Below are 15,343 nucleotides of genomic sequence, written 5' to 3'. Positions count from 1 at the left end.
CTTTTTAGTACACACGGTTCCTCCACGCAACAGATTTGAGAATTTGATGAAAAGCACTATATAAGCGCCTGGTGGTATTCTTAATATGGTGCAATGTAAGGATGCTAATAGGGCAGTCAGTTTTCTTGTATCTGATGTCTTGCTTGTATCAATAGAGCAAGAGTTACAAAGCACCTTACAAAGGATCTATTTTATACTTCCTTTAAAATAACAATGTGTTCAGAGGATATCGCTGCATGTTGTATCTCATAAGCACCAATTAAAGAACTCCTATGATCTTAGTAAAAAATAATTACTTCTATTAAATATTAACTTTTGAAAATTAATGTTAAGACATTTAAATCTACAAAATTCCAGAAGATTTGCTTCTGGAACTCATGTAATTGTCCTCAAATTCTTTTTAATACAAATATATAAAATATAGTGCTATATCATATCCTGCCTTAGGGGTGTGAGAGAAGCACAAGATAAATGTTAGTTGACTTGAGCTGTGTTTAGCATCTTTAAGTCAGAGTTCCTCCTGTCCCCATATTATTACACTAACCTACTGTAGTACTCCTTCTTGGAAGGGATCCCTTCAAGTTTAAACTGTTGGGTTTTTCTTTATAGGTTTGTGAATCATGTGGATTTTCATCCCAGTGGTACGTGCATTGCTGCAGCTGGTACAGATAACACAGTGAAGGTGTGGGATGTTAGGATGAACAGACTCCTCCAGCATTATCAAGGTAAGTTACAGACCTAGGAGAGTTTTTTGTTGTTTGTTTTTTTCCACTGTGGTATTTAACCTAATAACTGGATCCCCAGGAGGGTAGGCCAAGGGGGAAAAAAATTGCTTGCAATGCATTCTTGCTCACTTTACAAGTTGAAAATAAATCTTGCCAGATCTAAATTAAACTGTTGGCACCTCTAGGCTTTATATAGCCTGTGCTATGTCCCTACCCAACAATGTTTTCAGCTTTGTGTATCTGTTTACTTAAGTCAGACTGGGAGAACTAATCATTTTTTAGCCTCCCTATATTATTAATAAATAGTGAGTGTACATATGGCTGATAGGTGTGGAAAGCGGTAGCAATGCCAAAAGAGCAGAGCTGTCCTATCACTTCTCCTCAGTAGCCAGCTCCTCCTTCACATCTACCTCCAAAAGCATATGCTTAAACTCTTGTTACAGATAAGTGTTTTGAGAGGAACACATTCAATAGTAAATCGGGACGTGTGCGAAGAGGCCACTGAGGCTATCAAAGTCCTTTGGTACCATAAGGAAGCAAGTGAACAGCAGCACTGTAAAAAAAAGGGAACTTACCTTCCCTCCTTTCTCTCTGAGGGTTTCTGAAATTCAAAGCTACATGATCTCCTGGTACTCTAAGTGTGATGAGATAGTCCCTAGGGTTAGCCTTCAGAGATTGCTGCACTCATTTGTCAAATGACCATGTCCCTGCTTAACCACATTTTAGTAAATAATCCTTCTTAGAGGCAGTGTTTTAATGAACCAGTCTGCAAACTTCAGAACTGTAAACATGCATATATAGAGCTGTTTTTACTGTTTATAGATTTTTAAGGTCTGTGATCATCTAGTGTGACTCCCTGTATAACACAGGCCATAGGACACAGGACTTCCCTGAATTAATTCCAGTTTGCACTAGAGCATATTTTGACATTCTTCTCTGGTGTTGTCTGGACTGGTGATCTGCTAGGTCACTCAAATCCTTGACTCTGGGAGCCAGCCTTACACTGCTCTGCTGTGAGAACCCCCACTCCTGGGCTGTTCACGCACAGCCTCTGGCATGTAAGCTGCTCCTTGGATTGTGCAACCAAATGATACTAGCCAATACCTCCGGGCCCAAACACAACCCTAGGAACCGCCGTCTTGCAGTGTCTAGTTATGCCTGCTAGACGCTGAAAGCTTATATGAGTTTGTCAATTTAACAAAGAAATTGATATGTACCAGGCTTGTTATCCCAAGGGGAATCTCTGACACGCTTCAAACCAAATGCACTGCTTCAGGTAGAATAAACAGATGTATTAACTATAAAGATAGATTTTAAGTGATTATAAGTCAAAGCATAACAAGTCAGATTTGGTCAAATGAAATAAAAGCAAAACGCGTTCTAAGCTGATCTTAACGCATTCTAAGCTGATCTTATAAGTGTCCTTACAAACTTAGATGCTTCTTACCACAGGCTGGCTGGTTGCTCTTCAGCCAGGCTCTCCCCTTTGATCAGCGCTTCAGTCTGTTGGTGTGGTGCCTGTAGATGTAGGTGGGAGAGAGAGAGAGTGCATGGCAAATGTCTCTCCCTTTTATCATGTCCTTTCTTCCCTCTTGGCTTTGCGCCCCCACCCCTCTTTCAGAGTCAGGTGAGCATTACCTCATTGCATTTCCAAACTGACCAAAGGAAGGGAGCTGACTCACTCCAGAGTCTGACACATTCTTTTGTTGTTGCCTAGGCCAGTGTCCTTTGTTCCTGTGAGGCTGGGCTGGGTTTGTCCCATACATGCCCTGATGAGGTGTGAACTGCCTCTCTGTTCTTGGAGGGTTTTTGCCTGGGCTTGCTTTAAGCCATGACGATACATTTTCAGCCTCATAACTATATACATGAAATTATAACCTTACTATAACATCACTATAACAACAATGTTCAGTGTATCATGAACCCTTCCGAAGACACCCAACATGACCAACTTTGCATTGGATACCACACAATCATTTTATAAAGATGAACATGGGGGTGTAATGTGTTCCCCCGAGGTACAGAGCGTCACACATATCTCTTAGGAAAACATCCAATCTTGATTTTTAAAATGTCTAGTGATGGAGAATCCACCACAACTTTTGGTAAGTTGTGCCTATGATTAATTACCCTCACTGTTAAAATATTGCACCTTATTTCTAATCTGAATTTGTCTAGCTTCAACTTCCAGCCATTTGATCACGTTATACCTTTGCTTGTTAGATTGAAGAGCCCTCTATTATTAAATTTCTGTTCCCCATGTTGATACTTATTAACTGTGATAAAGTCCCCTCTAACTTTTTCTTTAAGCTAAGCAGATAGATCTCCTTGAGTCTTTCACTATAAAGCATATTTTCCAATCCTTAATTGTTCTTGGGCTCTTCTGTGAGCCCTTTTCAATGTATCAACATTTATGTTGATAAACCTATGTTAAGAAAAACAAAGACCTTCCAGAAGAGGCTCAGTGCAGAATGCTTGTGGATGGTGGATGCATGTCACCATATTATTGGTTACACTATAGTTGTAACCAAGAATTTCAATACAAACCAAATATTAGTGTCTGAGGTAAAGGGGGTATATTCTTTCTGATGGCCAAAACTCCACTAGCAAAGTTGTCTGTGTATTGAGAGAAGTGCTTACTCCAAACTGTGTGTATTAGTGAAACTTAGAAATGGGTATAAAACCTCTGCTGTTAAAACAGGCAGAACTTTTTAAATCCTTAAACTAGGGTAAAGGGCAATCTGAAACTGCTTATCAGCTTTTATGCAGTGGCAGGATAAACAGCATGTGTTTCCAGCCACACCATTATTTGGCTCTACAGTGATCTCTTCCTGCTTATGATTTAGAGAGATTAAATTGTCTGGGTCTAGTGTGGCTTAGTTGCTATTTGACTGCCAGGTTTATTTTTGTCTCTGGATTTTTAACTGTATCTTTTTCCTGCGTGGCATTTTATTGTTACACTTTTGTTATTGAAATCTTGTAAAACCAGCTATTGCATAAATCCTAATTAGGCACCAAACTTTCAGTTTGAAATAATAAATTAAAATTAATAACTTGCAATGGTTATGAGCACAGTGAATTCATGCCAGTTGCTTTGCAGATACAAATGGGTATCTCTCTCTTTCCTGCATGAGGATTTATATACCTAACTCATTTGATTTAGATAGAAGTTATGGATATCGCACATGTGAAAATGAAATTATATTTTTAGAAGAACAGATAACCATGAAATCACTCAATTCCACTAGAGGGCATCTTTTCCTTCAATATATAATCATGTTAAAAAACTGACACGTTTCTGTATGATTTTAAGGGAATCCATTGTAAGAGTCAAATTGGATTGATTAAAGAATTGTAATTGATCTTTTGTTGTTGTCGTTGCCATGACTTTGTTCCAACTGCAACATTTGTAAATGATAGTCAAAGGTTTTACAATTTGCTTTCTGCTTTTGTATAGTGTCAATAAACTAACTTATAAATAATCTGGACATACTTAATGAGCAGACAAATGAACTGTTTATCCACTACACTGATAGGAGTACTCCTGTACAGCAGATCAACTAAAAAGAGTCTGTATAGCCATGTTATTGGTGTGAAATTCACTAATATGTTAAGACCTGTTGTCATGGGCAAATCTGATACCATATTGCAAAATAAGGAAAACTAGCATCCCAGTGATATGACTTAACCTTCAACTACTCATTATCTAGGAGGAGTAAATAGTGGACTCTTCAGAATGACTGTCTGAATTTACTCAGACATAAAATTTTATTAGTGTCAAGCCATTTTGTGTATTAGGCATGATGCACTACTCTTACAGGTAGCAGGATAAAGTTATAGTGACATCTCTTACCAGTCTAGTTACAGCAAGTGCATAAATAATTAGAGGTAGCCTAATGAAAGACATTTTCCATGTCCGCCATCTGAAGTGTTTTTGGGGGTTCTGGCTAGTAACAGAATAATTTAGGGGACTAGATTATTCTATACGAGCCACTTGGAGGCAGGGACTGACTTTTTGTTCTGTGTTTATTTGCATCTAGCACAATGGAGTCTGGTCCGTGGCTGGGGCTCCTAGGTGGTACCGCAATACAAATTAATAATAAATGTTGATAGTAATTTATTCCATTTATACTTATTACATTTGGAATAAATTACTATATCATATATTGTACATTTAGGTCACAAAAACAAGTGCAATGCAGATTTCATGGAGTTGAGTACCCTGGGCAATCATCCTGATCACATTGTGCATTGCCAAAATATTTGTTTTCCATGTTTGTTTTTTGTTAAAATTTTTGGTATGGGGGTGGAGAAGGGGAGGCATCATTTGCAGCAAGGGAGAACAGAGGTTGTATTACTAACAGTAGCTTAGAATCCTTTGGATTTCCTTCAGTTTTACCCATTAGTTCTCTTTTTTTTTTAACCTACAGCCCAGAGTCATTGATCTGTGAGTAAGCCATCAGATCAGAGGTGATCCCAGATTACAGTATTTTAGGAGTCAACTCTGCTGGCTCTGCAGTGCCCAAAGTTTGTCAGTTCACATTGTGCTTACATTAGTCTACTGGAACAGCCCTACACATTTTTTTTTTTTTTGTAACATGATGAATATTTTTTTTTATTAGAACTGTTGATAAAGAACAAAAAAAGATGAAAAATACAGAACAATAGATGTACAATGGAAACCACCTTTATTGAGGTTGTGTTATGGCCATCTTAATTTATATTCTAGTCAATGGCAGCGAAAATAGCATTAACTAATCTCTGGTACTCAATGGGCTGACCATTGTCACAGTTCATGATTTACATTTTGGTCACAATACTTAAGTTCACCCTATAGACTGCAGTGACTCAATTTTAGTGGATAAATCTGCAAAAAGAGATGTGCGTATGACCTTAGTACTAGGCTAATCATAACTGGCTGTTAATATTGGCCATATGCAGTGTAGTTGTAACCATGTTGGTCCCAGGATATTGGAGAGACACTGTTTCTCTCTAATATTGGTCATACACACTTTTAAGCCTTGAATGGCAAATGGACAAGTCAGTGGCAGCGGCTTCCTCTTTCCCCTGTTGCCTCTACCATTCATTGGTATTGTTGGTTGCAGCATGAAATAGAGTTGGATCACAGTACTTGCTGTCAAACTCAGTGTGAGTGGGTTGGAGGAGGAGGAGGAGGTGGTGGTATGAAGTATCTCTTGAGGGGAATGGGAAGCAGTTGAGCTAATGATGATCGCCTCCTAACGGCCCATGATGCCAACCTCTACTACTCGTTAACTTCTCAGACATCTGGTGTGCTTTCTCCCATGCTGCCTCATATGCTTGGGAGGTGTTCCCCATTAATATCTGCAAAGCTACTTCATCATCCACCTTTAAATCTCCTTTGCTGTGAAGCCTACAAAAAAATTGACAGTGATTATGCTGCTAGTTTGCTGTGACCACTGCCTATCATGCTGACCAGTATTGCATCATTCTTTGTACTCCTCACTCTGTCTATATCTATCTGTTGTCTCACTTTCTACTTGGTCCCTCCTCAAGAGGCTTACAATCCGTCTTTTTGTTCTGTATTTGTAAATGCCTAGAACAGTGGTGTCCCTGGTCTATGAGTTGGTCCCTAGTCACTAAGGTAGTACAGATAATAAATAGCAATAATTAATGGCAGAGGAGGACAGATGGAACTTTCTCTGAGCTTATGGCTGCCAAGAAGTACTTGGGCACAAAAGCTGTGGCTGCTTACAAAGCTTGGCCTTGACCTGTCTGGGGGGTTTGTATGGCTTCCTTCCATCCTAGAAAGTTCCCGTGCTCTTTGTTGAAGTTGAAAGTAGTTCATTTCCTGTCCTGGGCTTCAGAGGATCCACTCTTGGCCACCATCGTTCTGGTCACTTCTCTGTGCAGGCTTGGCCAAAGTATTCTGTTCTGAAATTTATTCCTTTGATAAAATACATGTATGTCCATTAACTGAATGGGTATATGGAGTGGGGGATAATAGATCTGAGTGTGGAGGTGTGGTGTTTAGATGTTGCTTGTAATTATAAGAATGGGGAGCACTGGTTGTTGGGAGTCGGAAAGGACAGGAAATAGGAAGGAGGGGGGAGGAGTTGAAGGGGCTGAGGGAGAGCTACTGAGGGTGCAATAGCAGCTTGGAAAAGAGGTTTCCATTTTAAAAAATAAAGTCCTGTTGAAGTTTGTTAGTACCTTGCCTGGCCACTACAACATTTTGGTGACAAGGATGGATCTTCTGCCTCTGAACCCACCTGCACCCTTTCTACAAAGCCCAGGTGAGCATCCAGTTGCTTTTACTGCCTTGATCCATATGTTTGAGACTTATCTGCCTGCAATCAGTGCTATAGAGATTTCTGAAGTAAGAAAGCGTGCTCTGCTAATCCACTGCCTTGGAGCAGAAGGGCAGCGTATATTTTACACTTTTCCCCTTGCAGACAATAAATATGAGACTGCACTCACTGCATTAAAGAACTTTTTTGTACCAAAAGTGAATGTAGCGAATTGCTACAGATTTCGCCAGCGTGAGCAGAAACCAAGGGAGACTATAATGCAGTATATTGCTTCCCTGGGGAGTCTGATTGTAACTTGTGACTTTGGGAATATGGCAGATGAGATGATTAGAGACCAGCTCACTGAGAAAACAACCATGCTGCTTGTAAAAGAACGTTAACTTCTAGAACTACAACTTACACTAGAAAAAGCAATAACGATTGCTACCCAGATTGAGTCAGCTACAGCTGAAGCCAAAATAATGAGCATGGTTACAGGAGGCACAGTCCAGGCTGTGACTCCTTTGCAGAAAAGTTCAATATCGCTGCAGACAAACAATTACAAGAGGAAAACTAATGAAAAACCACCAAATCAGCAAATTCAAAATACAGTAAAAGCATGCTTTTGCTGTGGATCCCCACAACACCTTGCAAGCTACACAGGATATCCGGCAAAAGTAGCTCAGTGCAATCGTTGCAAAAAGATTGGGCATTTTGCTAACGTATGTCACAGCAGCCAGTTCAATCAACAGGTGCATGCAGCTACAATACCAGATGTTACTGTGCTGAGCATGGACAAAATCACTACTGTACATATTCCAGAACAAATAAAGTGCACGGTAAATGTTTCTGCCATACCCTCAGGCAAATCACTTTATTCAGCTAATGTTGGACACTGGCTCAGCAGTATCTATACTACCTGATTCCATCTATTTGCATTACTTTAAAGATGTGCCTTTTACTGAACCCAGGCTTCACTTGGTGTGCTATTTGAAAAACCATATTCCAGTACGTGGCTGCCTGCCAGCAATAGTTACTTTTGGTGATTGCTGTGTAACTGCAGAATTCTACATTGTCCACAAAGGTACTCCTATTCTTGGCAGAGATTTATAGGCTGCTTTAGATCTCAGGGTAGTTAATGGACGAATTGATCTTCCTCAGCAAAACACTCTTGCGGTACACACACCAGTTTCAGCTGGGACTCAACACCAGGTTGAGGAGAAACTCGGCTGTGCTTATGGGTTTCCGCATAAAGTTAATATGCGGAATAATGTGATGCCTGTATGACAGAAATTATGGCACTTACCATTTTCAGTCAGGGAAGCTGTTTCAGAGGAACTTAAAAAACTTGTTCAAGAGGACATTGTTGAAGAGATTAACTCCTCGGAATGGGTTTCACCTGTAGTAGTGACGCAGAAGAAGGGTGGAGGCATTTGCCTTTGTGTGGACTTAAGGGAGCCAGATAAAGCTATTGTGATTGGCAACTATCCTCTTCCTCTCATAGAAGAAGTATTTGCAGAACTCTGTGGAGCAAAGATGTTTTCTGCTCTTGATTTGCAGAGTGCATACCGCTAGGTTATGTTGCAAGAAGATAGCAGAGACCTCACAGCATTTATTAAACGAGGGACTATTCCGTTTTAAACGTGTTCCCTATGGTCTCGCATCAGGCCCAAGTGCCTTCCAAAAAATGTCATTGATTTTGAAGAATCAACATGGAGTTCAGTGCTATTTGGATGATATTATCGTGTTTGGAAATACTTCGGAGGAGCATGACAGTAACCTGCAGTCTGTACTAAACTGCATCAGCAAAGCAGGCCTCAAGTGCAATAGGTCCAAATGCAAATTTAGACAAACTGAATTCTCCTTTCTGGGGCATACAATTTCACAGGCTGGACTAAAACCTGATCCGGCTCATATCCTGGCAATTTCAAATGTTCCTCCTCCAACAGATTTGCAAAACTTACGTTCCTTCTTGGGTCTTACCTCCTGATATGCAAAATTCATTCCCAATTATGCTTCTGTCATTGAACCGTTACGAGAATTATTACGGGGAAGTTCAACCTTAGTGTGGACAACGGATGCACAAGCTAGTTTCGAAACGGTGAAAGACTTGATTGTACATAGTCCAGTACTTGCACTATTCAGTCCTGTCTTGCCCACAATTGTAACTACTGATACTTCTGATTATGGACTTGGGGCTGTCCTCACGCAGCTTCATGAGGACAGCACAGAGAGGACTGTTGCATTTTCTTCAAGGACACTAAGTAATGCCGAGAGGAAATATTCTACAGTCGAAAAAGAAGCACTTGCTTGTGTCTGGGCTACTGAAAAATGGAGAACTTACCTGTGGGGCCGCATGTTCAAGTTGCGCACAGACCATGGCCCTTTGACGTTGCTCACCACGAAAGAACTGGGAAGAGCAGGATATCGTATTACTAGATGGTCTGCAAGACTACTCTTTCAATTATGAACTGGAATATAAACCTGGAAACCAAAATGTGGTAGCTGATTGCCTTTCTCGCCTGCCTTTGCCTTCACCAGATGATCCACCGGAGGATGAGGGTGTAGTAGTTGCACTTATTACAAGCACTCTTACTGCAGTTACAAGAGAACAATTTCAAGCTGCTTGTTCAGCGTGTCCAATTCAACAAAAACTATGGGAATTTCTGACAGACGGCCCAGTCACCCTAAAAACCTTGACCCAGTTTTGCTGCCTTATTTTAGAGTTCGGGGTGAACTTTCTTTTCTCGATGGCTGTGTGCTATGAGGTACACACCGGCTACTTGTGCCAGAAGAATTACAGTCAAAACTCATACACCTGGCACACAATACTCATCAAGGAATTGTCAGAACCAAATGACGACTATGGGATCTGTATTGGTGGCCAGGGATGGACTCTCAAACTGACGCACTCATAAAATTCTGTGTCACTTGCCAAATCCATGATAAGACAGCAGTGACATGTACCCCTCCATTACAGCCTGTTCTTCTTCCTGAATCTGCATGGGAAAAAGTGGCAATTGACATTGTAGGACCCTTTGATACTGTTCCAATTGACTGTTGTTATGCCATCACCTTAATAGAATAGTTCAGTAAATGGTCTGAGGTAGCATTTACATCGCAAATCTCTTCTGCTACAGTAATTAAGCTCTTCTCTTCAGTTTTTAGCAGGGAAGGGAACCCCAAAGAACTGGTTTCAGATAATGGTAGTCAATGTACTTCCTTGGAGTTTGAAACTTTTCTAGGAGAGAGGAACATTTTTACACAGAAGGTCATCCCTATACTACCCTCAAGCCAATGGGGAAATGGAACGGTTGAACAGAAGTTTGAAAGAGAGTTTGCAAAACTGGAAGGGAGATTGTGGATAACCTTCACTACTGATTTCTTGCAAGCATACCGGGCTACACGACATGCCACAATGCGAAGATCACCCGCAGAGTTACTGCATGGGAAACGGATGAATACTAAACTGAACATTGCTGGATTGTTAAAGGCACGACCTGATGCCCCAACCGAGGATGATATGAGAAAAATAGTTGAACAGAACCAAGCGAAGTATAAGGCTTTCACAGACAAGCAGCGGGGTGCTAAGGAACCAAAGTTTCAGTGTGGTTCCTTTGTTAGAATACAAAAACCTGGAATTTTATGCAAAGGGGAATTCATAAATTCACAGCTCCTCTTAAAATCATGGCGAAGAAGGGACCTTACACTGATCGACTTTCTGATGGGTGATATGGGATGCTTCTTATCTTGCACCTGCTTATGCACCAAGAGGAGATTATGCCAACACCCAGTCTGCATGGGATGACTTCACCATAGTATCAAACCAACAAGACATTGCACTGGAACCGGGGCTTGAGAGATGGCCTTTCAGACCCAGACGACCACCTGTCTGGACTAGAGACTATGTTACCTAGTGTCTATAGTGTTTTTAGTGTAATAATTCTGTTAACAATATAGTGCTTGGTTTCCTATTTGTTCCTGTGGTTAGAACAACGTTTATTGTAATTGGGAGAGTTTCTCAAGAGAGGAGGGAATGTGTTGTTTAGATGTTGCTTGTAATTATTAGAATTGAGAGCACTGGCTGTTGGGAGTCTGAAAGGACAGGAAACAGGAAGGAGGGGGAGGAGTTGAAGAGGCTGAGGGAGAGCTACTGATGGTGCAACAGCAGCTTGGAAAAGAGGTTTCCACTTTAAAAAATAAAGTCCTGTTGAAGTTTGTTAGTACCTTGCTTGGCCACTACAACAGGAGGCTATATACATTTCATTAGCAGTAGAAAATTATTACTTGGTGAAATTTTATCCCATTGTGATGGGTTCCTGCACTAACATTCCTATTCTTGTGACATGAGCCAAAATAAAATATATCTATAGTAAAAACCTTGTTCCATTTTTGATCTCTGGATGAATTTCTGTCTCTAGAAATATTTGCGGGTTTTTTTCCCCCCACTGCCCATCAGTTGGGAAAATATATACATGATGGAATTAAATTCATTATTTCAATTACATGTGAAGTTAAGTGTTTACCTGAGGCAGTAATCATTTCCAGGTTACCTGGGTTGGATTAAGAATCTTTTTTTTGTACAGTTGGGCCTCTTTTTTAAAAGACACTTTAAGAATTGTTGATGATGTGAGAGCTGTTAGTAATGTTTAAGGGGAAATATCTACATTCTGTGTTACAACTCAACAAGATTATTTCAGATTTCATAATCTAATGCAAGATGTTACGTGCTTTTAAAATTCTATCTGCGGTTTGTAGTAAGACTAGGTAAGTTTAATGTGCAACTTGGATTGAAATAAAAATAAGAATGTTGTCTGGCTCTTTTTATAATAAAGCATAAATTCAAGGCGCTAGAACATTTTGAAGCTAGATAATGTAACTAAGAGATAAATTTGACTTCATGTTCAAAACATGTTTAAGTGGTGTTTACTAGTATCCTGTAACATCACATATGCATAAGCATTTGTACGTTATGTGAAGTACTATATGTTCCCACAGATAGACATGCTCAATAGCATATTTATGCTATAATACATAAATATAAGGAGATCATTTTGTTGCAGAGGTTTGAAAAAGATGCTATTCAGAAGATTAATTCAGACTTTTCCTGTAAATTTTTTTTTTAAACTCTTCCAAGTACCACTCTTAAGCTCTGCCCCCATGTAGAAAGGCTTGTATCTCTGGATATGCATGTTTTCAAAATTAAAAATCCCAAAATACTACTTTACTGTTTTAACAAACTTTCATGTCCTGGTGAGTTTTGTTGAAACTATAAAGACATCTCATGCTAGACCTTCAAATAGGGCTGCTATCAAACATATGTTTTCAAGCTGGCTGGTACTTCTCTTACAAAGTATCTTAAACTAAGACTGCAGATTTTGGAGGAAGACAAAATTTTGACACAAGTGGCAAGTCAAAACAAAATCACTTTCCGTAGTTTTTCACAAAAGTGTTACTTAACATTCTCCCTGAGATTCTGGCTTTGATGTTTTGTCTTCATTTTAAGATGGCTTAGAATCTGAGAAAAGTAGAGCCTCAGTGGAAAAATGTTCCCTTTTTGTTGGTAAGAGAAGACCTTGGTGTACAGTTCAAACTTCTGGTTTAAACCTAAAATGCATAGGGCCAAACCGGGCTCTGGAGTAACTGGCAAAACTTACCCTTCTCCAGGCCTGAAGATATGACCCTCATTGTAAAATGCTTTGAAAAGAGTTCCTGCATAATGTGAAAATTATGATCAGAAAACACATTAAACACATTATAACAGAGTTTTGGAAAGTGCCTGCACCTTTTTTTTTTTGTGGGGGGGGGGGGCAGGAGGAGGGGACAACTTACTGTGTAAATTGGTTTCAGATGTTGGATGTATGTGTGTGTATGTATTTTTTTTTCTCCTCTAGTACACAGTGCTGTGGTAAATTGTCTTTCCTTTCACCCCTCTGGAAACTACCTCATTACTGCCTCCAATGATTCAACCCTTAAAATTCTGGATTTACTAGAAGGAAGGCTGCTGTATACTCTTCATGGTCATCAGGTGAGGAGAATCTTCACTATTACTTTCGTAAAGTAATGCATAAAGCACGTGGACTCAGCAGATGGACAGAGAAATGATGCTGAGTCGAGTGTTAGGCTTCAATTCTCTTGGCCTATAACTCTTAAGGTTCCTTGATCAGATTTTTAATTAAACCTGAAATTTCATCGGGGGGGGGGGTGGAGGAAATATTGAGAAAACATGACAAGAAATGTAACTTATTAATCTAATGTACTGTTTTCATAAGCAAGGAAAAAAGGGAGACAGTATACACCTCAGATCCAAATTTGGCTTTAAAATTGTTTTTAAATTGTGAGAACTTGCTTTGTAAAACAATCTTTCCTTCAGAGTCAGCTACTGAAATAAAAAGTGCTCATACATAGGGATCAATATTGGAAAATGGCTCTATACACAGACTAGTTACTTTGTCTTATAGGGTTTCTGGGAAGGAGGAGGGGTATGTTCCTGGGCGTGATTTGGGGGTGAGAGCTTTTCTGGAGTCTTCCCATTTTGGCAGCTGCCGAAGATAAATTATCTTCATTTGATTATGTAATATTCCTGATTGGCAGAATTAACTTATTTGTATTCTAGTATTTATGCTGCTGGGTGTTTTGTTGTTGGTAGGTCTAATTATATTCAGAGTGCTTGGAGCTCTTGTGTTTTTTTAAATGTTAAATCTAAATAAATAGTCTAATTTTACTGTCCAAGCTGAGTGAGGCAGCAAAGGCATGAATAATGAAAAGTAAACAAGTTCTAAAATATTATTTTGCAAGATGATGATAGTGACGATTTAAATTTTAACCCAACAGTGTCCTTATTGGCTGAGGGCTGGGACTTCCAAAGTCAAAGGGCTTTGGGCTTTTGTAGCCCCACTTGGAAGCTCAACTCTTGTAGGCCCCATTTTGAAAACCCTAGCCTGAAGCTGTATACTGGGGTGAGTTACATGAAATACAAAAACAAGCTATCCACTAAATACAGGACATGTAAAAAAATACACACAGACACACACCCCGTTTTCTTTCATACTTAACACTTAAGGGGAGCAAGGGCATTAATAATTTACTGGAAGAATCAGAGAATATCAGGGTTGGAAGGGACCTCTGGAGGTCATCTAGTCCAACCCCCTGCTCAAAGCAGGATCAATCCCCAATTTTTGCCCCAGATCCCTAAATGGCCCCCTCAAGGATTGAGCTCACAACCCTTGGTTTAGCAGGCCAATGCTCAAACCACTAAGCTATTCCTCCCCCCGCCCATTGCATTGGCTGGGAATCGAACCCAGGTGAACCGCTTCAAAGGCAGCTGTGCTCACCACTATACCACCAAAGAGGGCCTAGGTAGTGGAGAGTGAGGACTGTGTGCCTCTTATAGTGAGTCCTAGTTTGAGAGCAGGAGAAGGGGGAAGCATAGAGAGGGGGCGTGTCTTTTTAGTATGTGATGAACTTATTTATTAGGAGTCTGAGCCTGATTTCTACACACACACTTTCTCTCTCTCTTTGTTTTTTTCTTCTTTCTGCCTCCCTCTTCCCCACCGTGTGGTTGCATAAAGGAGAGAATTTGACCTTGGCCTGGAGTAGTTCCAGATCTGAAAAAGTAGTGAATAGCTGAGTATTGCATTGTGCAATACTAGAGGAGACTTCATAAGTAGATTTGTGTGGATTGATCCTATATTTTAAAAAAATGACTAGACTGTTCTTGAATCAGCTAGTCAGATATGGGACTGACCATTTTGCATTGGATACATATGGACACAGACATACAAGTCACTCAGTTTTGAGTCTGGTTTAGGTCAATCAGACCTGCCGCTCATCATCTGCTGGATTCCGGCATTCCTTGTTACGTTGTATTAGCAACAGCTGAAAACTCTTCTGCAGTGACGGACTGCTATAATCTGCTTTGCAACACGCTAGTTCCTCCAGTTAGGGAGTAATGGAAGGAGGTGGGGATGAGAGAGAGCATTTTTTCTAAAAAAATCAAACATTCTTGTGCAATCTTAGTAGTATATTAACTTAGGGCCTGGTTCAACAGACCTGTTCTGGCCCTGGGTTGACTTCTGCAACCTTATAAAATCTGCTGTGTTGATTTAGAGGCTGATTTAATGTAACTTTTTCACCCCCCAGAAAGTGTGTATGTGATATGTATTGTGTCTTTACCACTTCCTCTCTAACCTTAACACAGCTGTCTGTACTGCCCCAGTGACAGGGAGATGCAGCAAGTGTACACCTATCCAAGCTAGTTTTGATCTAATTAGCTTAAGTAACAGTAGCCGTGAAGCCATGACAGCATGAGCTTTTCAGCTCTGCCTGGGACCCTGGGTATGTACTTGG

General features: G+C 40.1%; 1 protein-coding gene across 4 annotated transcripts in view; it reads left to right on the top strand.

The window, feature by feature from the left end:
* POC1A (POC1 centriolar protein A) overlaps positions 1–15,343 on the top strand; it is a 111,426-nt gene that overhangs the window by 18,322 nt on the left and 77,761 nt on the right. For all 4 annotated transcript variants that reach the window (XM_048858088.2, XM_048858093.2, XM_048858091.2 and 1 more), the window contains 2 exons: positions 610–725; positions 12,889–13,022. In XM_048858088.2, coding sequence (XP_048714045.1) covers positions 610–725; positions 12,889–13,022 — 250 coding nt within the window. The remainder of the gene's footprint in view (positions 1–609; positions 726–12,888; positions 13,023–15,343) is intronic.

This window comes from Caretta caretta, chromosome 7 (genome assembly GCF_965140235.1).
Source record: "Caretta caretta isolate rCarCar2 chromosome 7, rCarCar1.hap1, whole genome shotgun sequence".
NCBI classification, from domain to species: Eukaryota; Metazoa; Chordata; order Testudines; family Cheloniidae; genus Caretta; species Caretta caretta.
Note: the sequence above shows the minus strand (reverse complement) of the source record. Positions and strands in the feature narration are given on the sequence as shown.